Genomic DNA, 24,382 nt, shown 5'->3' on the forward strand with positions numbered 1-24,382 from the left:
GTGATCGAAGCAATCTTGAAGCGTGGAATCCGATTGGTCGGACCAGCGTTGAACAGACCTGATCACGGGCGCTTCCTGTTTTAGTTTCTGTCTATAGGCTGGGAGAAACAAAATGGAGTCATGCTCAGATTTTCCAAAAGGAGGGTGGGGGAGGGTTTTATATGCGTCGCGGAAGTTAGAATAACAATGATCCAGGGTTTTGCCAGCCCGGGTCGCGCATTCGATATGCTGATCAAATTTAGGGAGCCTTGTTTTCAGATTTAGCCTTGTTAAAATCCCCAGCTACAATAAATGCAGCCTCAGGTTATGTGGTTTCCAGTTTACATAGAGTCAGATGTGTGTCTGCTTGGGGGGATATACACGACTGTGATTATGATCGAAGATAATTCTCTTGGTAGATAATGCGGTCGGCATTTGATTGTAAGGAATTATAGGTCAGGTGAACAAAAGGACTTGAGTTCCTGTATGTTGTTATGATCACACCACGTCTCGTTAATCATAAGGCATACACCCCCACCCTTCTTCTTACCAGAGAGATGTTTGTTTCTGTAGGCGCGATGCATGAAGAAACCAGGTGGCTGTACCAACTCTGATGACGTATCCCGAGTGAGCCATGTTTCCATGAAACAAAGAACGTTACAATCTCTGATGTCTCTCTGGAAGGCAACCCTTGCTCGGATTTTGTCTACCTTATTGTGAAGAGACTGGACATTGGCGAGTAGTATGCTCGGGAGTGGTGCGCGATGTGCCCGTTTAGGGAGCCTGACCAGAAGACGGCTCCTTTTGCCCCTTCTGCGGCACCGTTGTTTTGGGTTGCCAGCTGGGATCCGATCCATTGTCCTGGGTGGTGGACCAAATAGAGTATCCGCTTCGGGGAAAGTCGTATTCCTGCTCGTAATTTTGGTGAGTTGACGTTGCTCTTATATCCAATAGTTCCTTCCGACTGTATGTAATAAAACATAAGATTTCCTGGGGTAACAATATAAGAAATAACACAAACAAAACGGAATACTGCATAGTTTCCTAGGAACGCGAGGCGGCCATCTCTGTCGGCGCCAGAAGTAAGTGGAGAGGATTAGAGTGTATCCACAGGAACAATACCTAGGAGATGACCTGGGTCTGGTTGAATAATAATACCTGTGATGTCCTGAATAACATGTAGAATTTCAGACCAAAAACACTGGATTTTCAGACAATGACAAAATATGTGATAAAGTACCTATTTGTCCACACGCCCTCAAACACATAGGTAATATTCATTTTTTCATTTTAAGTTTATCAGGGCTCATAAAAAAACTATGTAGTACTTCGAATTGAAACTCCTTTGTTCGGTTAAATTTAGTGGCTTAATATAGTGTTTTGGCAATGCACAGTATTATACAGAGCCATGATTGCATGGAACTCCCATCTCCAGTTACTCAAGCAAACCGCAAAATTACATAAAACAAATGGATAAAACAACAGCTCATGGCAAAGTAGGGACTGTGAAATTACACACACACACACACACACACACACACACACACACACACACACACACACACACACACACACACACACACACACACAGGCCCACTCTATCACACTATAACACTCACAGTCTACACACACTATTCTTTAGTTTTTATTTGTTATATATCGTTGTATTTAAAGTGTGTGTGTGACCTTGTCTGTAAGTGTTTGGTAACTTTTTGTGTCATCTGTTTTTGTGTGGACCCCAGGAAGAATAGCTGCTACTTCGGCAAAATAGGGAGCCGAATAAACCAATAATGTCATCATGGCGGTGTGAGCAGAGTGTGTTTGAGAGAGCGTGAAAGAATGCACTGGCAGCACTGATAAGTGACTCAGGTGTCCAGTGGGAAAGCTTAGCCAGACACTAACTGTTGAAGCATGTCGCGCAGCCCTCTGCTAGTTTAAAGTTTTGCTATTTTAGTATCATGTTCCCAATCGTTTACTTTTGGGTAGGAGCAAGGGCTCTATTTGAAACGGAACATACAGTTGAAGTTGGAAGTTTACATACACTTAGGTTGGAGTCATTAAAACTCATTTTTCAACCACTCCACAAGTTTCATGTTAACCTCTCTTGGGTATGTGGGACGTTAGCGTCCCACCTCTTCAACAGCCATTGAAACTGCTGGGCGCCAAATTCAAATACAGAAATACTCATTATAAAAATTCAGAAAACAAAACATATTTTACATAGGTTTAAAGATGAACGTCTTGTGAATCCAACCACGGTGTCAGATTTAAAAAATGCTTTACCCACGAAAGCATACCTTAAAATTATTTGAGAACATAGCCCACTTGACAATTCATTACAAACAGTAACCAGCCAAGTAGAACAGTCAGAAATAGAGATAAAATGAATCCCTTACCTTTGATCTTCATATGGTTGCACTCAGCAGACATTCATTTACTCAATAAATGTTTATTTTGTTCGATAAAGTCTCTTTATATATAAAAACCTCAGTTTTCTTCAGTAATCCACAGGCTCAAATGCAGTCAAAACAGGAAGACAAAAAAATCCAAATTGTATCCATAAAGTTCATAGAAACATGTCAAACGATGTTTATATTCAATCCTCAGGTTGTTTTTAGCCTAAATAATAGATAATATTTCAACCGGACAATAACGTCGTCAATTTAAAAGGTAAACAAGAAAGGCACTCTGTCGAGCGCATGAAAAAGCTCTGCGACACTTTAGCGTCCAGTTATTCCGAATGCTCTTATTCCCAAATTTTTCAGAATAAAAGTCTGAAACTATTTCTAAATTCTGTTGACATCTAGTGGAAGGCATAGAAACTGCAGTTTGAGTCCTAAGTCAATGGATACTGTAATGGCATTGAATAGAAAACTACAAAAACAAAACTACTTCCTGAATGGATTTTCTCAGGTTTTCGACTGCCAAATCATTTCTGTTATACTCACAGACACTATTTTAACAGTTTTGGAAACTTTAGAGTGTTTTCTATCGACATCTACCAGTTATATGCATATCATATCTTCTGGGCCCGAGAAGCAGGCAGTTTAAATTGGGCATGCATTTCATCCAAAATTCCGAATGCTGCCCCGCTACCCTAGTGAAGTTAACAAACTATAGTTTTGGCAAGTCGGTTAGGACATCTACTTTGTGCATGACGCAAGTCATTTTTCCAACAATTCCAGTGGGTCAGAAGTTTACATACGCTAAGTTGACTGTGCCTTTAAACAGCTTGGAAAATTCCAGAAAATTATGTCATGGCTTTAGAAGCATCTGATAGGCTAATTGATATAATTTGAGTCAATTGGAGGTGTACCTGTGGATGTAGTTCAAGGCCTACCTTCAAACTCATTGCCATTGCTCATTGCTCATTGCTTTGCTTGACATCATGGGAGAAATCAGCCAAAAGAAATCAGCCAAGACCTCAGAAAAAAAATTGTAAACCTCCACAAGTCTCGTTCATCCTTGGGAGCAATTTCCAAACACCTGAAGGTACCACATTCATCTGAACAAACAATAGTACGCAAGTATAAACACCATGGGACCACGCAGCCTTCATACTGCTCAGGAAGGAGAAGCGTTCTGTCTCCTAGAGATGAACGTACTTTGGTGCGAAAAGTGCAAATCAATCCCAGAACAACAGCAAAGGACCTTGTGAAGATGCTGGAGGAAACAGGTACAAAAGTATCTATATCCACAGTAAAACGAGTCCTATAACTGACATAATCTAAAAGGCCGCACAGCAAGTTAGAAGCCACTGCTCCAAAACCGCCATAAAAAAGCCAGACAACAGTTTGCAACTGCACATGGGGACAAAGATCGTACTTTTTGGAGAAATGTCCTCTGGTCTGATGAAACAAAAATAGAACTGTTTGGCCATAATGACCATCGTTATGTTCGGAGGAAAAAGGAGGAGGCTTGCAAGCCAAAGAACACCATCCCATCCGTTAAGCACGGGGGTGGCAGCATCATGTTGTGGGGGTGCTTTGCTGCAGGAGGGACTGGTGCACTTCACAAAATAGATGGCATCATGAGGTAGGAAAAATATGTGGATATATTGAAGCAACATTTCAAGACATCACTCAGGAAGTTAAAGCCTGGTCGCAAATGGGTCTTCCAAATGGACAATGACCCCAAGCAAACTTCCAAAGTTGTGGCAAAATGGCTTAAGGACAACAAGGTCAAAGTATTGGAGTGGCTAGCACAATGCCCTGACCTCAATCCTATGGAAAATGTGTGGGCTGAACTGAAAAAGCGTGTGCGAGGTGGGAGGCCTACAAACCTGACTCAGTTACACCAGCTCTGTCAGGAGGAATGGGCCAAAATTCACCCAACTTATTGTGGGAAGCTTGTGGAAGGCTACCCGAAAGATTTGACCCAAGTTAAACAATTTAAAGGCAATGCTACCAAATACTAATTGAGTGTATGTAAACTTCTGACCCACTGGGAATGTGATGAAAGAAATAAAAGCTGAAATAAATCATTCACTCTATTATTCAGACATTTCACATTCTTAAAATAAAGTGGTGATCCTAACTGACCTAAGACAGGGAATTTTTACTAGGATTTAATGTCAGGAATTGTGAAAAACTGAGTTTAAATGTATTTGGCTAAGGTGTATATAACCTTCCGACTTCAACTGTATGTCCTTGAGTGTTGGCATACATTAGCGTTAAGCTAAGCAAAAAATTGTCATAGGCCTATCACGGAATGGTTTGCTAGCTAACATGCTAAGCCCCACTAGAGCACATCGAGGCATGCCAACATGAAGCTCCACTAGATCACAGATGTGCAGGAAAGATTAGCATGCTAAGCTAAACGAATGCTAAGCTAAACTTTGGAGTGGACACAGAGGCACTTGTCTCCCTCTGGCAAGCATTCCTACCCGAGCCGATTGAGTTTGAGATGTAATCACTCCATTCGTCAGGGTGTATAAATACACTGTGTGTGTTGGATGGGTATGTTCAGTGAGGTGAGGGTTGTCTTACAAGTACTTTTAGAGTTATGGGATGGACTAGAGTTGCAGAAAAGAACCTGCTTGAGCACAGGGCCTGTCAGTGTTTTGTTTTGGTAGTGGTGGCCTAGAGTTTTGTTCTTGGTCAAGTCATGTTTCTGATATAGTGTATTTGCAGAAGTAACAGTGGTATAGAATTAGGACATGTAGTGTTAATAGCAGCAGAAGTGGTATTAGTTTGTTCCTAAGTTGAGTGTTGGTTCACTGTGTGTAGTTTGAGGCTTTGCTGTCACGCTGTAGTAGACTGCTCTTGGAGTCAAAAGTGTGTGTGAGTGTGGACCAGCCAGTGGGCACAAAGCGAGCAGTGTGTGCACCTCAGGCACTGAAATGTACACGGCGGACAACAGGCGGCCTCAGTCCTTCTCAATAGGAGCTGCCCTTCTTATTGTACCTCAAACACAATGCGCTTTTTTTTCTCCGCCCCCCCCCCCCCCCCCCTTCTCTCTCGCGCTCTCTCTATGCCCATATATGGGCTGTGTGTCTGAAAGGATGAGAAGTCTGCATCGATTGGTTGGTGCCTCTGGCATGGCTTCTTATTGTGCATCTGGATGAGACAGTAGAAACACACTATCAGGCCACGGCTGCACTTTTATTGACATTGACTCAGATTTGATTACTCTGAAAGGAACACTCCCAGAAGGTAAAATAACACCAGATCAAGAGTAGTTTTAACACTGCTGAAAGGCAAACTCTGGGGCTTTCCTAATTGAGAGACAGGTGGGTGGGAGGTGGAGGAAGGAATGGTGTGGAGGTGGGCGAGGTTGAGGGTGTTCCCTTCGAAAGGCTGCTCACATGACCACCACACAACAACAGGACCACATGACTCCCACATGACTTCCCCAATGGTAACCATGGTTACGCTCCTCGGCCCAAGGCTTGGGCCTGGTGGGGGTTGATCTGATGCTTTTCCACCCTACCCCTCCCTTCTCCCCAAACCTCTCCCCCCCCATCCTCCACTGCCTCCTTATGCATGGTGTTATTCAATCTAAACCACATTGAGGAAAAGGCAATAACAGTAACTTGCACTTGAGGTTCCTTTTTAGTTTCAAACTGTAAATATGTTGTTTTTGTCTTATCCTGAAGACAACATTAATATGATTGAATAGGGCCCTTATCTACTCTAAAGATGCCTAAAGACATGTTCTTATGTTGAAAGACTGGCTACTTTGCTAGTCATTCACTAAATTAATAAAATCGTTCATCCTAGTGGCATGTTTTTATTAAAGTCACTTGTTTATGTTTACATGATGTGAACACCATAGATGGTACTGAACACATCTGATAGATGTCTGGTGTGTGTGTGACTGGTGATCCAGTTGTCCTCTCGTCCCCCCTGTTCTAAAACCCTGGGCTAGCTCCTTGTTAACAGACAGTGAATATATGGCATTGTCTGTGTCTGGTATGGAAACATTTAGAGTGATGCTATTCATTAGATGGCCAGACATCATATGACTGGCTAATACAGAATAAACAGACTGATGTACTGTACAGATATCTACTGTATGTTCGAGCTGCTAGAGCTGTTGAGAGACAGGGGTACATATCTGGAGGGATATGGTGGTGGATTATGTCCTTGTTGATTACACTAATTGATCCATTAGCAATGAATGTAATTGATAGTCTAGTTTTCCTCTGTAGATGATTAGAAGGACATGGTGATTTTGGGTTGGTGGGGTTGATGACCACTGAGACATGAGACCTTACACTGGATGGACCTGTGTGACCTTGTAATATAGTATTCTAACAGCACCTTTTTTCTCTCTTTTCCTTCAGCTTCCTCTCTCTCGGGCTGGACTGTGGTGCATCTGCGTCTGCACGCCCCCCCCTCCCCCCTCGCCCTCCAGCCATGGCCTCGCGAGTAGGGCTGCGTCTGCAGGTAAACATATGTTGGACTGATTGATTGGTTAACAGACATGTACAGTATTACTGTATACAGCAGACGTGTTGACTGACGTGTTGACTGACTGACGTATTGACTGACGTGTTGACTGACTGACGTATTGACTGACGTGTTGACTGACTGACATATTGACTGACGTGTTGACTGACTGACGGACGTGTTGACTGACTGACGGGCGTGTTGCCTGACTGACGGGCGTGTTGCCTGACTGACGGGCGTGTTGCCTGACTGACGGGCGTGTTGCCTGACTGACGGGCGTGTTGCCTGACTGACGGGCGTGTTGCCTGACTGACGGGCGTGTTGCCTGACTGACGGGCGTGTTGCCTGACTGACGGACGTGTTGCCTGACTGACGGACGTGTTGCCTGACTGACGGACGTGTTGCCTGACTGACGTGTTGCCTGACTGACGGACGCGTTGCCTGACGGACGCGTTGCCTGACGGACGCGTTGCCTGACGGACGCGTTGCCTGACGGACGCGTTGCCTGACGGACGCGTTGCCTGACTGACGGACGCGTTGCCTGACTGACGGACGCGTTGACTGACGTGTTGACTGACTGACGGACATGTTGACTGACGTGTTGACTGACTGACGGACATGTTGACCGTTTGACCTGCATGTTGACTGACTGACCAGCGTAATACTGCCTGACATGTTGACTGCCTGACTTACGTGTCGACTGCCTGACTTACGTGTCGACTGCCTGACTTACGTGTCGACTGCCTGACTTACGTGTCGACTGCCTGACGTACGTGTCGACTGCCTGACGTACGTGTCGACTGCCTGACGTACTGACGTGTCGACTGGCGTACTGACGTGTCGACTGGCGTACTGACGTGTCGACTGGCGTACTGACGTGTCGACTGGCGTACTGACGTGTCGACTGGCGTACTGACGTGTCGACTGGCGTACTGACGTGTCGACTGGCGTACTGACGTGTCGACTGGCGTACTGATGGATGTGGTGACTGACGTACTGACTGACTGACGTACTGACTGACTGACGTACTGACTGACTGACGTACTGACTGACTGACGTACTGACTGACTGACGTACTGACTGACGTACTGACTGACGTACTGACTGACGTACTGACTGACGTACTGACTGACGTACTGACTGACTGACGTACTGACTGACTGACTGACGTACTGACTGACTGACTGACGTACTGACTGACTGACGTACTGACTGACGTGTTGAATGACTGACTGACGTGTTGAATGACTGACTGACGTGTTGAATGACTGACTGACGTGTTGAATGACTGACTGACGTGTTGAATGACTGACTGACGTGTTGAATGACTGACTGACGTGTTGAATGACTGACTGACGTGTTGTATGACTGACTGACGTGTTGAATGACTGACTGACGTGTTGAATGACTGACTGACGTGTTGAATGACTGACTGACGTGTTGAATGACTGACTGACGTGTTGAATGACTGACTGACGTGTTGAATGACTGACTGACGTGTTGAATGACTGACTGACGTGTTGAATGACTGACTGACGTGTTGAATGGCTGACTGACGTGTTGAATGGCTGACTGACGTGTTGTCTGACTGACTAACGTGTTGTCTGACTGACTAACGTGTTGTCTGACTGACTAACTGACCGACCGACGTGTTGACTGACTGACCGACCGACTGACGTGTTGACTGACTGACCGACCGACTGACGTGTTGATTGACTGACTGACGTGTTGATTGACTGACTGACGTGTTGACTGACTGACTGACGTGTTGACTGACTGACTGGCGTGTTGACTGACTGACGTGTTGACTGACATGTTGACTGACAAGTGTTGACTGACTGACTGGCGTGTTGACTGACTGATGTGTTGACTGACTGACTGATGTGTTGACTGACTGACTGATGTGTTGACTGACTGACTGATGTGTTGACTGACTGACTGGCGTTTTGACTGACTGATGTGTTGACTGACTGACTGATGTGTTGACTGACTGACTGACCGACCGACCGATGTGTTGACTGACTGACTGACCGACTAATGTACTGACTGACTGACAGATGTTGACTGACTGACAGATGTGCTGACTGACAGATGTGTTGACTGACTGACGGACGTTTTAACTGACTGACGGACGTGTTGACTGACGTGTGGACTGACTTACTGACGTGTGGACTGACTTACTGACGTGTGGACTGACTTACTGACGTGTGGACTGACTTACGGACGTGTGGACTGACTGACGGACGTGTGGACTGACTGACGGACGTGTGGACTGACTGACGGACGTGTGGACTGACTGACGGACGTGTGGACTGACTGACGGACGTTTTAACTGACTGACGGACGTGTTGACTGGCGTTTTGACTGGCTTACTGACGTGTGGACTGAGTTGTTGACTGACGTGTGGACTGACTGACGGACGTTTTAACTGACTGACGGACGTTTTAACTGACTGACGGACGTTTTAACTGACTGACGGACGTTTTAACTGACTGACGGACGTTTTAACTGACCGACGGACGTTTTAACTGACTGACGGACGTTTTGACTGACGGACGTTTTGACTGACTGGCGTTTTGACTGACTGACGGACGTTTTAACTGACTGACGGACGTGTTGACTGACTGGCGTTTTGACTGACTTACTGACGTGTGGACTGACTGACGGACGTTTTAACTGACTGACGGACGTTTTAACTGACTGGAGGATGTGTTGACTGACTGGCGTACATATTGACTGACATACTGACTGACATGTTGACTGACTGATGTGTTGACTGACGTACTTTACTCACGTGTTGACTGATGTACTTTACTGATGTGTTGACTGACTGATGTTTTGATTGACTGATGTTTTGATTGACTGACGTGTTGACTGACTGAGGTACTGACTGACGTACTGATGTACTGCCTGATGGGCATGTTGACTGACTGACATACTGACTGGCGTGTTGACGGACGGACGGGCATGTTGACGAATGGACTGACAAGCGTGTTGACGGACATACTGACGTGTGGACGGACGTGTTGACTGACTGACGGACGGATTGTACTGATGTGTTGACTGATGGACGGACGTGTTGATTGACGGACGGATGTGTTGACTGACTGACGGACGGACGGATGTGTTGACGGACGGATGGACTGATGGACTGATTCATGTACTGACTGACTGATGTATGTATTGTCAGCTGATGCGAGACCAGCTGCAGCAGGAGGAGCAGCGGGAGCGGCAACAGCAGCAGAATGCGGCCCTGCAGTACATGCAACAGCAGAGTATGTCTGCCCCTGCACCCAGCCCTGCCATCAACGCTCCACAACACTACCAGAGCATGCAGGTTCCTGTTGAGGTGCTCAAGGTAAGACATAGAGTAGATGTGTTTTTGTCCTCTGGGATTGTGCACATTCAATCAACACCCACATCAGAGGGTGGAGGGAGGCAAGGTCAAGGGGAGGGAAGGAAGGATATGGGCAGAAAAACTTAAGGAAAGTTTAGTTTGGGCTGTGCTGTGCTGCTGCTGCAGATCAAACACCCACCCACATCCCCAATACCCACCCACATCTCAAACACAAACCCACCCAAATACAGCTCTCCTGGCCCCGGCCTGGTCTACTGTAGTGGTCCTAACCTACTGACTAGCTTGAGATACAGGCACATAACTCTGACTTTCACCTAAATTGTGCAATGATGTCAATAGAAGATTCGGGAAAACATTTTGGTTACATGTGCCAATCTTAAATTAGGAATCATGTTTAAATTCATTAGAAGTGCACTGTGCCAAGAGGGGAGATGGGGAGAGGGGATAGAGAAGGGAAAATGGAAGATGAAGAATGGAGAGGGGATATGTGAAAAAAGAAAATGCACATGAGTTGATAGAGAATGGGGAGATTTAGGGGATAGAAAAATGGAGAGAGAAAGAGGGGAGAGGTTCAGGCAGAGCAAGAGAGGGGGATTTAGGAGTAGGGGTAATCCACTCACGTGTTGCTGAGGGTCAGCCAGCCAGCCAGCCTCACTGAGCACCTCCTGGGAGGAGTGGAGGTGGTCAGTACTGGATCAGTGCTGCTAGCTGGACTGGACTGGAGAGAGGTCGATTCAGCAAAGAAGGAGAGAAGGAAATAGAGATAGAAAGAGAAAAATGCGGTGGAACAGCAACAAGGTAGGGTGCTGGAGAATCAGTCTTCATCATGGCATGGTGTGTGTGTGTGTGTGTGTGTGTGTGTGTGTGTGTGTGTGTGTGTGGAGAGAGATGACAGACAGGAGAGTAAGATACTGTAGGTCAGAGGCAAGGAGATAAAGGTTAGCTGACATTTTGCCTGATTCCACAGATACCTGTGAATGTTATCTGTGTGAGTGTGTGGAGTGTACATATGGGTCTTTCTGTCTGTCTCTCTGTCATTGCCTCTCTGTCACTGTCTTTCTGTTTCTGTCTGTGTAGTGGGTTCATACTGTATAAGTGTGTGTGTAAATGTAAGGAGAGGCGAAGGTGGGTGTTTAAAACTATGCATCAGTGTTGAAATGAATTTCCTCCAAGTAGTGAGCAATGCTCCACTCTATATCTCCACCTCTGTACTGTTGACAATTGTTGGTTGAAGACAGTCTACTTGTCATTCCTTTCACTTAGTGCATGTGGAGTTTATTTGTTCTGACAGAGTGAGACATTTGGTATGTCAATAGTTGCGGTTACTGTTTAGTCCATGTGGGCCCATGGCAACGTGTCACTGACACTCTTTAAGCTGACAGTTATTCAACTGTCAATAAACACACCCACACTTACTCATGGACACACACACACACACACACACACACACACACACACACACACACACACACACACACACACACACACACACACACACACACACACACACACACACACACACACACACACAAATAGGCACGCACTAATCGATCAGTACCGTAGCTTATTAACAGCCATAAATAGGCCTACTTTAACTGACCAAAATATCAGAGGCCCATTTTGATATAATCTAGAGTGGTATACTACAAAGCAGGATCAATGACTTAGCCAGCTAACTTTGATAAGAAACCAGAAATAGCTATTGATTTTCTGGTTAATTAGTCAATTAGGCCATGCCCATTTTAAGCTTATCTTTTCAAAAAATTGAAAGGGTAGTATACCCTTGTTGTGTGTTATACAATCTGACGTGAGTGTGTGTGGGGGGGTCATCTCTTAGAGTAGGAGGAGCATAAGGAATCGCTGATCTCTGCTCTTTGATGTGAAAGAATGAGGCCAAGCCATAACAGTCCCCCCCTTGCCCTATTCTCTACACTACCCCTACACCCCTGGTCAGGCCTGGGGACTTACTATAGGCTTTACTATGGGCTCTACTGTAGGATTAAAGGAACAGTGTTGTGGTTCCATGAACAACATAGGCCTACTGTTGTGGGTCATACCCAATGGACAACCAGCACGCAATGTTGAATGAAGCTGTTGACATGTTTAAGAGAGAATTCACTAATGTATCCCTAAAATGATGAGCAGTTTGATGTGAACTGCGTGATTAACCCTTGGTGTGCTGTGTTACCTGTGTGTGTACAGGTCCAGACTCACTTGGAGAACCCTACAGACTACCACATCCGCCAGTCCCAGAGACAACAGGTGAAGGAGTACCTCTCCACCACCTACGCCACCAAGCAGGTACCTCGCTGTCTGTACCTTTCTGTCTGTACCTTTCTGTCTGTACCTTTCTGTCTGTACCTTTCTGTCTGTACCTTTCTGTCTGTACCTTTCTGTCTGTACCTTTCTGTCTGTCTGTCTGTCTGTCTCTGTCTGTCTCTGTCTGTCTGTCTGTCTGTCTGTCTGTCTGTCTGTCTCTTTCCTTTCCTCCCTTTTTCTTCAACACACACACACACACACACACACACACACACACACACACACACACACACACACACACACACACACACACACACACACACACACACACACACACACACACACACACACACACACTCTTTCCCTCTCTCTCCTCTCTGTGCAGACGGTGCATGCAGTAACAGGTGTGGTACAGCCCTCCCCTCCCCACCACTCCCCCCAGCTCCGTACGGAGCAGCTCATCACAGGAAACAGCGCCCCCAACAGCCCCATGGCTATGCTCAACATCGGCTCCAGCCACGAGAACGAGGTACACGAGGTACTTATACACACACGTGCACATATACAATCCATACGTGCGCACAGATGCAGTCCTTACACCAGCCAGGTCATTCAAGATTGGCGTTGAAATTGGACGTCTATCCATGTCCTGAGGATGTCGGGAAATGCCTTCAAAACCAGCCATTAGGGGCAACGGTGAGCGCTATTAGTCACGTAGGATTAGGTTTTGCTTGGGCGCTGTGGATTAGGGATGTGACAAATGTGCAATTTCGCTTAAAGTTTAAACCGCCATTTTTTTTAATCGTTTCAAAGTTTAAAAAATATATATAATTAAATTACAAGTTCACAATTCAGATGTGGTTCTGTATGTGACCGCTAGGGGGCGATGCAGTTCATTCTACCGCAGTCCTGGATTATACCTACCTACTGGTCGTCACTAGTTACCATAGCCGCAACATTCTTAAAATGTGATTCTAACCTTAACCATGAAATGAACCACACTGCTATCCTTATGCCTAACCATAGCATTACATTAAGACCTTTTTTTTTATTTATTTTTTTTATTTATTTTTTTACAGTTTACATTCATTTTTATGATATAACAATTTTAACTTTGTGGCTGTGGTAACTAGTGGAAACACTAACAGATGGCGCTAACCTTACTGCTGTCCGAAACCCACTCAGCAAAAATTGTATCATTACCGTTTTAGGGTCTCCGTTGTGTGCCTCTCCTCCATGTTCTCAGTTGTCAATACGTACTTCGTGTCCCACTTCTCATCAATTTGATGGATCGTTGCAGTGATCTATGACAGAATGTTCATAGATGTCCAACAAGTCTGATTCTAGATATGCCATTAGGGAATTGAAGCCAACATCCTTTACCATTGACAATGGCTGCAAATCAACTGCAATCATTTCTGTAATCAGCACTGTGATTTTCTCACTCTGTCTCTTATCGCACTATTGTCAGCAACAGGTACACCTGTACTGACAGTGTAGCTCAAACCCACCTCGCATTAGGTATTTGTTTCATTTGTATTTTTCCCTTTATGATGATGATGATCGTGCCTGTTATTGGTAGTTTTGTGTTAACTAGATAATGTTTTGTAAAATGTGATGTAAAAAAATAAATGTAGGTTAGGGATTTATTTCTAAACGTTAACGATCTCGATGTCAATTTAAACATTCACACCCCTATTGTGAGTTGGAATGGTGGATGGGTGTAATACCAGTCGTGGATTTTTATTTTATTTTTGTTTTTTAACCCTATCCCAAACCTTAACCTTTACCTTAACTATTCATAATGAGTGCCTAAACTCAACCCTTAACTTTGAAATTGGACGTTTGGAGAAAATGAACGTAACAGAGCAACAAAAACACCTCAAAATTTGATGTTTGGAGAACGTTGATGAATGTCTAATTCTGCAATGAGACTGTGAGAGCTTGTTGCATACACACAGTGATCTTCAACGATCCTGGAAAGCTACTAAATTGGAGACTGCTGGCATAAAAACAGTCCATAAACACACAGATGCAGACACAAAAAGCTGATTGTGGACTACAGGAAAAGGCGGGCCCCCATTGACATCGACGGGGCTGTAGGGGAGTGGGTCGAGAGTTTCAAGTTCCTTGGTGTCCACATCACCAACAGACTATCATGGTCAAAACATACCAAGACAGTAGTGAAGAGGGCACGACAAAACCTTTTCCCCCTAAGGAGACTGAAAAGATTTGGCATGGGTCCCCAGATCCTCAAAAGGTTCTACAGCTGCACCATCCTGACCGGTTGCATCACCACCTGGTATGGAGCTACAGGGGGTAGTGCGTACATCAGTACATCACTGGGGCCAAGCTTCCTGACATCCAGGACCTATATAATAGGCGGTGTCAGAGGAAGGTCCATAAAATTGTCAGAGACTCCAGTCACCCAAGTTAGACTGTTTTCTCTGCTATCGCACGGCAAGCGGTACCGGAGCGCCAAGTCTAGGACCAATAGGCTCCTCAACAGCTTCTACCCCCAAGCCATTAGACTGCTGAACAATTCATAAAATCGCCACCGGACAATTTACATTGACACCCCCCGTACACTGCTGCTACTCGCTGTTTGTTTGTTACCTATACATATACCTATATATCGCCCCCACCTACATGTACAGATTACCCCAACTAGGCTGTACACCTGCACACTGACTCGGTACCGGTGCCCCCTGTATATAGCCTCATTATTCTTATTGTTACTTTTTATTCAAGCCTACTTGGTAAATATTTTCTTCTTCTTGAACTGCACTGTTGGTTAAGGGCTTGTAAGTAAGCATTTGACGGTAAAGTCTACACATGTTGTATTCGGCGCATGTGGCAAATAAAATTTGATTTTACACACAAAAAGACTTGCACACAATTACAACGTGGATATACTCTTGCACACTCAACACAAACGCATGTTTGAAAACGCTCTTGTACTAAAGGTCATGTCTAGACTAACAGAAAAACCTGTCTCAGCTGTGATAATCTGAGAAGGTGTTGTCCTGTAATTCACTGTGTTTCTGATCTCAACAAGACATGTCATAAAGCATGTACACATTCCCTTGATCCATAAATCCTAGAAATGTGTGGGATTTGACATATATAACCCTGCAATATCTCCTATATAACTTTATTACCAGCCTGTATAAAGATATGGTTTAGAGATGACGTTGTTTTCTTCACAGTTTATGGAGACGTCATAATGACTTTATTGCACCTTGTTATGAGGGTCTGAGCCAATGTCACCTCTAAAATCTCTGCTTTTTGTGTGCGTGTTTGTGCGTGTGAGAGTGTATGAAGACTGGCTATTGATCTCGGTGGCATCGACGGACTCATGGCCAGCTCTATAAAGGTGTCACCCAAAGGTTGCTGTGTTAGCTAACTGAGACTAACTTGCTCTGATTGTCATTGCACTTTAAATGCTCCATTATGGCCTTGGTAAAGTAATTACAGTTTAACGAATGACAGGGGATAGCAGACACTGCAAGGCCCTTTGAACCCCACAGACTTTGGTACACACACACGCATGCAGCTTACCTGCACCAGCATCTTCTACAGACCTGAGCCGACCACCAACTGCAGAGTTCAGAAGTGCATCCCACAACTACAAGAGACAAACAACAGAACCGTTAGTTAACCTTAACCTCCGCTCAGTTAGCAGAACAGTTAACCAACACTGCTGAGCCGAAAGGCTCTAGTCCTCTGTGACGAAGTGCATTTATGCACACTGTCTAATCTTCCATTAGGCCCTATATTAAAATTATGCATTTTGCTATTTCTTTCTAGACAAATTATACTGCACATGACTATATTATTCTTCAGCTCCTTTGTAAGCAGTAAGCTACTGTTTATAGTTCATGCCCAGTTCGGTAGGGACATTTTTGTATAGAAAGTTATTTTCGTGTAACTGGTTCGACACAAATTGCGGTTATTTTCCTGTCTCTAACCTTCCAGAGTGAAACGATGTTTCTGTGCACAGAATCATCGTAACACTCACGAGTTAGAGACTCTGTTTCATTCTGTTAATGCTTTCCTTTGTTCATACTTCCCACGTTGTGTCGGAGCTCCTTGTGCCCTGTCTGTGGCAGGAGTGTGCACTCCTTTGTGCACCACTATATGTTATTGGGTTTCCGTCATTTGCCGGTTCCATTCATGTAAGAATGACTGTTTAACAGGGTGTACATGAAAGTGGTCACGTCTGTTTTAGACAGGATGTATGTAATGGGGTCATTATGAGTAAGCCAGTGACATTTGTATACCAGTTATGTGGTTACTTGTCATTGGACATGGATAGGTCTCAGGGAGGGGCTTAGAGGATAGAAGTGCCTGTTTTGGTATTTCTGGGTAGTTTGGGTTTGGTGACAGTGGGGAGGCTGCTTGAGCCTGGTTACCCCCAACCTGTAATAGCTATGGAAGCTACAGTGTAAGCCTAGTGCAGTTTATTTTGTTTGACAAGTAAGTCTATTGTGTGTCTGTTTACCTTGTAAATATTAATCGCCGGCTATCAGTGTTGAACACTAAAAATAAATATGGACACCTTTGCAACAGAACCTTCTGCCGCCTCCTGAATATCTGCCCTTAAGACCGCATCTCTACGTTACCTATTTCACATCCTGTTAGAGAGAAACATAGACCATTACGTACTGTATGTTGCAGTCCAACCAAGGTGTAATATTGTAGGTTGAAGGATAAGCTTATTGTGTTCAATGAAAGTTCAATAAAAAGTTAATGATAAGTGTATAGTACAAGTCATCATATTAACACTTTATTTGGATAGTCCATCTGAAGATGCACTACAGACTATCTACTAACCCTAAGCTTAACCCTTACCCTAACCCTTATTCTTAACCTAACCTTAGCAAGTAGTTGCTTATCCACAGATAGTTTGTTGATAGTATGACCATCTGAAGAGCATCTACAGATGGAAAGTCGGGACTATCCAAATGAAGTGTGACCGTCGTCATAATTCATTTTAACCAAAGATTATGGATATACTGACAAGATACAGGTCTCTCCACCCTAAACAATGGAAGTTGTGGTCCACAAAGTGGCACAGGGGGCTGTCTAGCTTCCTCCTATCTTTTCTTTGGGTTGGTGGATACATCTCATTATTGTAATCCTTTTTTGAATATTCAATGAGGGTTGTTGATGGCAACTTTCAGAAAGAACACTTCATATTGGAGTTGTCTGGAGATGGCGGTTGCTTGTATTCAATGGAGAGAGATGCTATGCTACTATGCTCATTCCATGAATATGCATAGCCATCTCCAGACAACTCCGATATTACGTGTTTTTTCTAAAGTTGCTGGGATGACAAGTCCTACTTGTATCAGTACGCTCGTAACAACTTAACCATTACGAAACTTCTATTAGCTAAAAATGTCTGAATGAAACCTCACGTAGCAAATAAGCCATTAATTTTTTTGTTGACCAAATTCGACATTCTCTCATTGACCTCCATACAAAAACTCCTTGCATGGTGGGCGAAACAATGAAAAAACGCCACCTGCTGGACGGAATCAGATTTTCAGCCGAATTGATCCTCTCACTTCCTTTTCCTGTCTGTTCTAACACATTTTTCAGAGAGCTGTTTCACACTTCAGTGTTAATGCATTCCATATTATATAGGAAACTTACTTTATCCACCACCAATGTATAGCACCTACAGTATCTGCAAGAAACGCCTCTTATATGATAATAAAGTTGATCGTCTCTCTATGCACAACATGGCTGCCTTAGTCTGTCTGAATATATTCTCTGGTATCACTGATCTAAATGTATATTAATGTAGAATTATATTAACAATTTTTCCCTCGTTGTTGGCACAGATGGATGAGGTCATCGATGACATCATCAGCATGCAGTCGAGCTATGATGACATCCAGCAGTATATTGACCCTCTTCAGATGTCCAACACTGTAAGTATTAAACCATACAGTCACTACGTACCTATAGAAAGTAATTTTCACCTGGGTGGGATTGTGAAGGGTTGAACATTTGAACTGGTTGAAATGCTTACATAAAGGAATAGGTAGGTTACGTGAATGGGTGTTGAGATAAGACTTATATTTTAGGGCAATTCCATGGTAACTGAGTGACACTGACACTCAGATCTTTAACTTTAAAATGTATGTCAAACCAAAACCAGTGATTGCAAAGTCAAGCAAACCATACGACTCTATGCACAATGACTACATTTAACAATTTCCACTGAAGATTTTACAAAAATACATTAACATGAAGAACAGTGCCTATGCAAAGTTTGGTAACAGAACAAACCGTCATTCTGTTACCCAACTTTGTATTTGCACTGTTCTTCATGTTAGTGTTTTTGTAAAAATGAAGTGAATATTGTTAAAAGTACTCCTTGCGTGTTTCTTCAACAGAGTTGTATGGTTTGTTTAACGTTGCAGTTGTTGATTTTCGTTAGACATACATTTTAATGTGAAATATCTGAGTCTGTCCCCCTTCTCATCCCTCTATCCTTATCTACCTCTAACCCCTGTCTTACCCCCTCTTGTCTTTTTTGGTCCACGTCCGCCCCTCCCTGTGTGAGTCAATGGGGTGATTATGCCGACTCATCAGGACTGAGGCTGTGACTGGGCTCTGAGAGGAGAAAGAGACTCCTTGTTCCGTTTATCATAATCCCTCCTTCTTTTGCTACAGGCTCCTCCGTGTGTTTGTGTCCCATCTTAAAACTACTGTTGCTGTTTTGCTACTGTTATTGTTGTTGATGCTGTTGGATGAAACTTCCCAAACTTCAAAATGGCTGATATTTGATGTTGACTGGGGGGCATTTGGCCTGTGGGCTGTTTGTTCCTCAGTGTTTAATGAATAACTGCTGATCTATAGTGGCTTCAATCAGCTGTCTGCTACTGCTGCCTTCCCACCCCAGGGGAAACCTTCAGTTGGCTTAAAGGAATCTAAGTATTTAATTGATTTAAATTATTGACGTGAAGTGCTGTGGTTTCAGAGACCAAGATAGGCATTCGTAATCCTAAAAAAATGCAGTGGTCCAAGAGTGTCCATCTTAGAGCAGAAGCACAGACCTCTGTGTTTAAAGGAATGGCTCCGAATTAACAATTAAACCACCACCAGTTAGAGTTCAACTTGTTTACAAGGCATTCAGAAAGGGAGGAGGAGGCAGAGGCACAGGAGAGGAGGAGGAGGAGGGGAACAGGGGATGAGGGTCATTTGTGAGAGGGAAAAACAGGCTGAAAGTCCAGTTAGGGGAAAGTTCACTTAAGCGGTGTGGAGAGGTAGAAGAGAGAGTGATTTGGTGAGACGGATGTTAGTCTCTGAGGGCTGGAGCAAGTAAGTGTTAGAGAGAGAGTGTGTGTAAGAGAGTGAGAGCGCACAGGCCCACAGAAGGAAGGATGAAGGAGATGAATAAGACGTATGCCATCGTGGAGATGATAGACGGGGAACAGATCCAACTGGTAAGAAGTCTGCGTTTTACTGTGTGTGGCTGGGGAATATAAGGTTTGTGTGTTTGTTCGCCCATCTTGGTCAGTATTGAGGCAGGCTAGTTAGGAAAGTTATGCCCCCCTGCACCCCCCTCTGGGTTGGTGAGGGCTGGGGCTGGAGCCGGGGCAGGGGGGTCAGCTCTAACTCCCAGCCTCAGGTCTCTGATTAGGGGATGAGCCTAGCCCTCGGGCGCCTGGGGCTGGTGCTGGAGGCTGAGAGGGAGCAGCTCTTTGATATGGTAGCGGTTGAGCTGAGCCCTACCACTGTTGGCAAACTTCAAGTGAGGGACAAGCTCGGCCATAAGAGATAAGACACACAATAGGATGTTAATTGTCCAGCATGAAGGTTGCTGCTGGCCTCTCCTCTGTCTCCCTTCTTTGGCCCAGTTCCCTCAGCCCCTCGCTGTGTGTGTGTGTGCACAATGTGTCTGAATGGAATAGAATGGCATTCTCTGGATTTATCTCTTGGTGCTCATGCTGCAGTTGATTGGCTCTTGATTACTCAGTGTGTGTGATGATACTCAATCTCATAGTCATTGATTAGATTGTTATTTTACTATTGATCGGCTCTCAGGCAGCTAAGTTGAGCCATATGGAACTCTGATTTGCACACAGGGACAGTGGTATAGTGTGTGTGTGTGTGATAGTGGCTCCGTGCATGAATGCAGCTCTCTGGAGGGACTATTGATGGTGGTTGCTACAATGTTGCCCCAGATGTGCTTGTATTTTTAGTTTGGTGTAGTCTGATTTAATATACAGGCCTCTAAATAGTTCTGCTGTTCTCTTTCTCTTGGTCTCTCTGAGATGTGTATAATGAGATCCCTCAGGACTAATGTTAGTTACCTCTCCTCTCTGTTTTTGGAGGTTCTCGCCTCGTTAGCTTTACTTAAACACTGAGTTTTCCCCCTAATGAATGAAACTCATCTGCTAATCTGTGACCAGGATTATCGCGGTAAACTCAGTGGAATGTGGGAGTTTAAGGAGGACTTGGGAATGCTGCAGAGAGAATAATAAGCATGACTGACCTGGGTCTGAATGTGTGTGAGAGAGAGTTTGTTATAAAATGGATAGTTTCTCGCTCTCTCTCTCTCTCTCTCTGTGTGTGTGTGTGTGTGTGTGTGTGTGTGTGTGTGTGTGTGTGTGTGTGTGTGTGTGTGTGTGTGTGTGTGTGTGTGTGTGTGTGTGTGTGTGTGTGTGTGTGTGTGTGTGTGATGGGAGACAGCAAGAGTCAGTGGTTTGAGACTAAAGCATTCTGGGTGAGAGAAGGGGGAGGAAGGAACAAGGTGAGCAGAGGGTTTCACCTAACTTAACTGCATGTCCCTGGTTTGATAAAGGAGAGGAAGACCCTACTGATGGGATTTCCTTTTGATCAGTGTAGATCTGAGGTCTCGGTCCACATAGCCTGTAGTTTTACTATGTGTGTGTGAGACCTGGCTGCGTTTCAGTTGTCTCAATGATAAGGTATCTGGCTCTCTTATCTGTCAAGCCTCATTAGTATTGTAGAATAGACATTCAACCACATCCTCAAGTTGTTCTAGTATTGTAAACCAGCACGTTTCATCACCAATCCCTCATGAGGGAAGTTGACTAGTAGTAGCCATAGGGACTGCTTCAGAAGTTAAACAACGTCTACACAACTTATGCAGAGGGTTCTGTGGGTTGTAGACTCCGTCTCATGCTACCACTAGAGTGAGAGCACCGCCAGCATTCAAAAGTGACCAAAACATCAGCCAGGAAGCATAGGAACTGAGAAGTGGTCTGTGGTCACCACCTGCAGAATCACTCCTGTTTTGGGGGTGTCTTGCTAATTGCCTATAATTTCCACCTTTTGTCTATTCCATTTGCACAACAGCATGTGACATTTATTGTCAATCAGTGTTGCTTCCTAAGTGGACAGTTTGATTTCACAGAAGTGTGATTGACTTGGAGTTACATTGTGTTGTTTAAGTGTTCCCTTTATTTTTTTGAGCAGTGTATTTCCCATGCCAGTAAAGCCATTGAATTGAATCAAGCCATACAGAGATAAGAGAGAAGGGATGATTGTGTATATGTCAGAGCAGAGGCACTTTTAGAGGCAGTATTTTCCAGGTGTGATATTGGCCTGAGATCTTCTGCTATCTTCTCTTTACAGCCAGTCACTACACATGTAACACACTGTGTGTTTATAAATTTTGATCTGGTTCAGAGGGCTAACCAGGGTTACCCACAATATGATGCCATAAAACTCTCATGAGACACCGACTGCTCGTTTGTCTATTCTACTCTCCCTCCCTCGCTCTGTCTACTCTCGCTCTGTCTACTCTCGCTCTGTCTACTCTCGCTCTGTCTACTCTCGCTCTGTCTACTCTCGCTCTGTCTACTCTCGCTCTGTCTACTCTCGCTCTGTCTACTCTCGCTCTGTCTACTCTCGCTCTGTCTACTCTCGCTCTGTCTACTCTCGCTCTGTCTACTCTCGCTCTGTCTACTCTCGCTCTGTCTACTCTCGCTCTGTCTACTCTCGCTCTGTCTACTCTCGCTCTGTCTACTCTCGCTCTGTCTACTCTCGCTCTGTCTACTCTCGCTCTGTCTACTCTCGCTCTGTCTACTCTCGCTCTGTCTACTCTCGCTCTGTCTACTCTCGCTCTGTCTACTCTCGCTCTGTCTACTCTCGCTCTGTCTACCCTCGCTCTCTCTCTCTCGGTCTCGCCCTCTCTCGCCCTCTCTCGCCCTCTCTCGCCCTCTCTCGCCCTCTCTCGCCCTCTCTCGCCCTCTCTCGCCCTCTCTCGCCCTCTCTCGCCCTCTCTCGCCCTCTCTCGCTCTCTCTCGCTCTCTCTCGCTCTCTCAGGCAGTTCTAGCCTTTAGCTCAGTGTGGATGTTGTTTGTAATCCATTACATTTACATTTTACATTTTAGTCATTTAGCAGACGCTCTTATCCAGAGCGACTTACAGTAGAGTGCATACATTTTTATTAAATATTTTACATTTCATTACATTTTACATACTGAGACAAGGATATCCCTACCGGCCAAACCCTCCCTAACCCGGACGACGCTATGCCAATTGTGCGTCGCCCCACGGACGCCCCACGAATCCATGTCTTCTGGTTGGAATATGTGCGTACGTCACTGTGGGGACAACGTCGTCGATGCACTTAATGAAGCCGATGAAAGATGTGGTAAACTCCTCAGTGCCGTCAGAAGAATCCCTGAACATATTCCAGTCTGTGCTAGCGAAACTGTCCTGTAGCTTAACATCCACTTCATCGGACCATTTCCGTATTGAGTGCGTCACTGGTACTTCCTGTTTGAATTTTTGCTTGTAAGCAGCAATCAGGAGGATAGAGTTATGGTCAGATTTGCCAAATGGAGGGCGATGGAGAGCTTTCTATGCACCTCTGTGTGTGGAGTATAGGTGATCTAGAGTTTTTTCACCTCTAGTTGCACAGGTGACATGCTGGTAGAAAATAGGTAAAACGGATTTCAGTTGTTCTGCATTAAAATCACTGGCCACTAGGAGCGCCGCATCTGGGTGAGCATTTTCTTGTTTGCACATGGCCTTATACAATTCGCTGAGTACGGTCTTAGTGCCAGCATCGGTTTGAGGTGGTAAATAGACAGCTATGAAAAATATAGATGAAAACTCTCTTGGTAAGTAGTGTGGTCTACAGCTTATCATAAGGTATTTTAACTCAGGCGAGCAGAACCTCGAGACTTCCTTAATATTAGAGATTACGCACCAGCTGTTGTTAACAAAGAGACACGCACCCCCTCCTCTAAGCTTCCCCGACGCAGCCGTTCTGTCCTGCTGATGAATTGAAAAAAACCCATCTAGATTTATATTGACCATGTCCTTGTTCAACCACGACTCAGAGAAACATTGAATATTAGTTCTTCAGATCCCGTTGGTAGGAGAGTCTCGACCGGAGCTCATCCAGTTTGTTCTCCTGTGATTGCACGTTCGCCAATAGAATGGGGGTTAGAGGCAATTTATTCACTCTTCCACGTAGTCTCGCCAGGTATCCCGCACGCCGGTCTCTATAGCGCCGTCTCCTCATTTGAGTGTCGGGATTTGGGCCTGGTCCGCGATAATCAATGTGTCTTTCGCCTCTGACTCCTCGTCCAAATGGAGGTTAGTGATAGCTGTTCTGATATCCAGAAGCTCTTTTCGGTCATAAGAAATGATGATGGAAACAATGTGTACAACAAAAGTTACGATAGTCTAAGAAAAATTTACAAAATAGCACAATTGGTCTGGAGCCCGTAAAATGGCCGCCATTCCCTCCGACGCTATTACTCATTGCACTTATAGAAAAAGGAAGGTAGAGGACCTGGTGGAAAAAATCTGAGAAGTTTTGAGGCAACTATTAGAGGGTTGCTAGTTACAAATCATAGAAAGATCTGCTGCTGTTGTGCCTTTGAAGAAA

General features: G+C 44.7%; 1 protein-coding gene across 2 annotated transcripts in view; it reads left to right on the forward strand.

The window, feature by feature from the left end:
* tfeb (transcription factor EB) overlaps positions 1–22,591 on the forward strand; it is a 99,035-nt gene extending 76,444 nt beyond the window's left edge. The window contains exons 3-7 of one of the 2 annotated variants that reach the window (XM_055869588.1): positions 6,767–6,869; positions 10,063–10,230; positions 12,433–12,531; positions 12,875–13,018; positions 18,342–22,591. In XM_055869588.1, coding sequence (XP_055725563.1) covers positions 6,840–6,869; positions 10,063–10,230; positions 12,433–12,531; positions 12,875–13,018; positions 18,342–18,506 — 606 coding nt within the window. In that variant the 5' untranslated portion in view covers positions 6,767–6,839 and the 3' untranslated portion in view covers positions 18,507–22,591. Of the gene's footprint in view, positions 1–6,766; positions 6,870–10,062; positions 10,231–12,432; positions 12,532–12,874; positions 13,028–18,341 lie in introns of both variants that reach the window. The other variant, XM_055869587.1, reaches the window with a different exon arrangement.
* Positions 22,592–24,382: the final 1,791 nt, after the last annotated feature.

This window comes from Salvelinus fontinalis, chromosome 18, assembly GCF_029448725.1.
Source record: "Salvelinus fontinalis isolate EN_2023a chromosome 18, ASM2944872v1, whole genome shotgun sequence".
Taxonomy (NCBI): Eukaryota; Metazoa; Chordata; class Actinopteri; order Salmoniformes; family Salmonidae; genus Salvelinus; species Salvelinus fontinalis.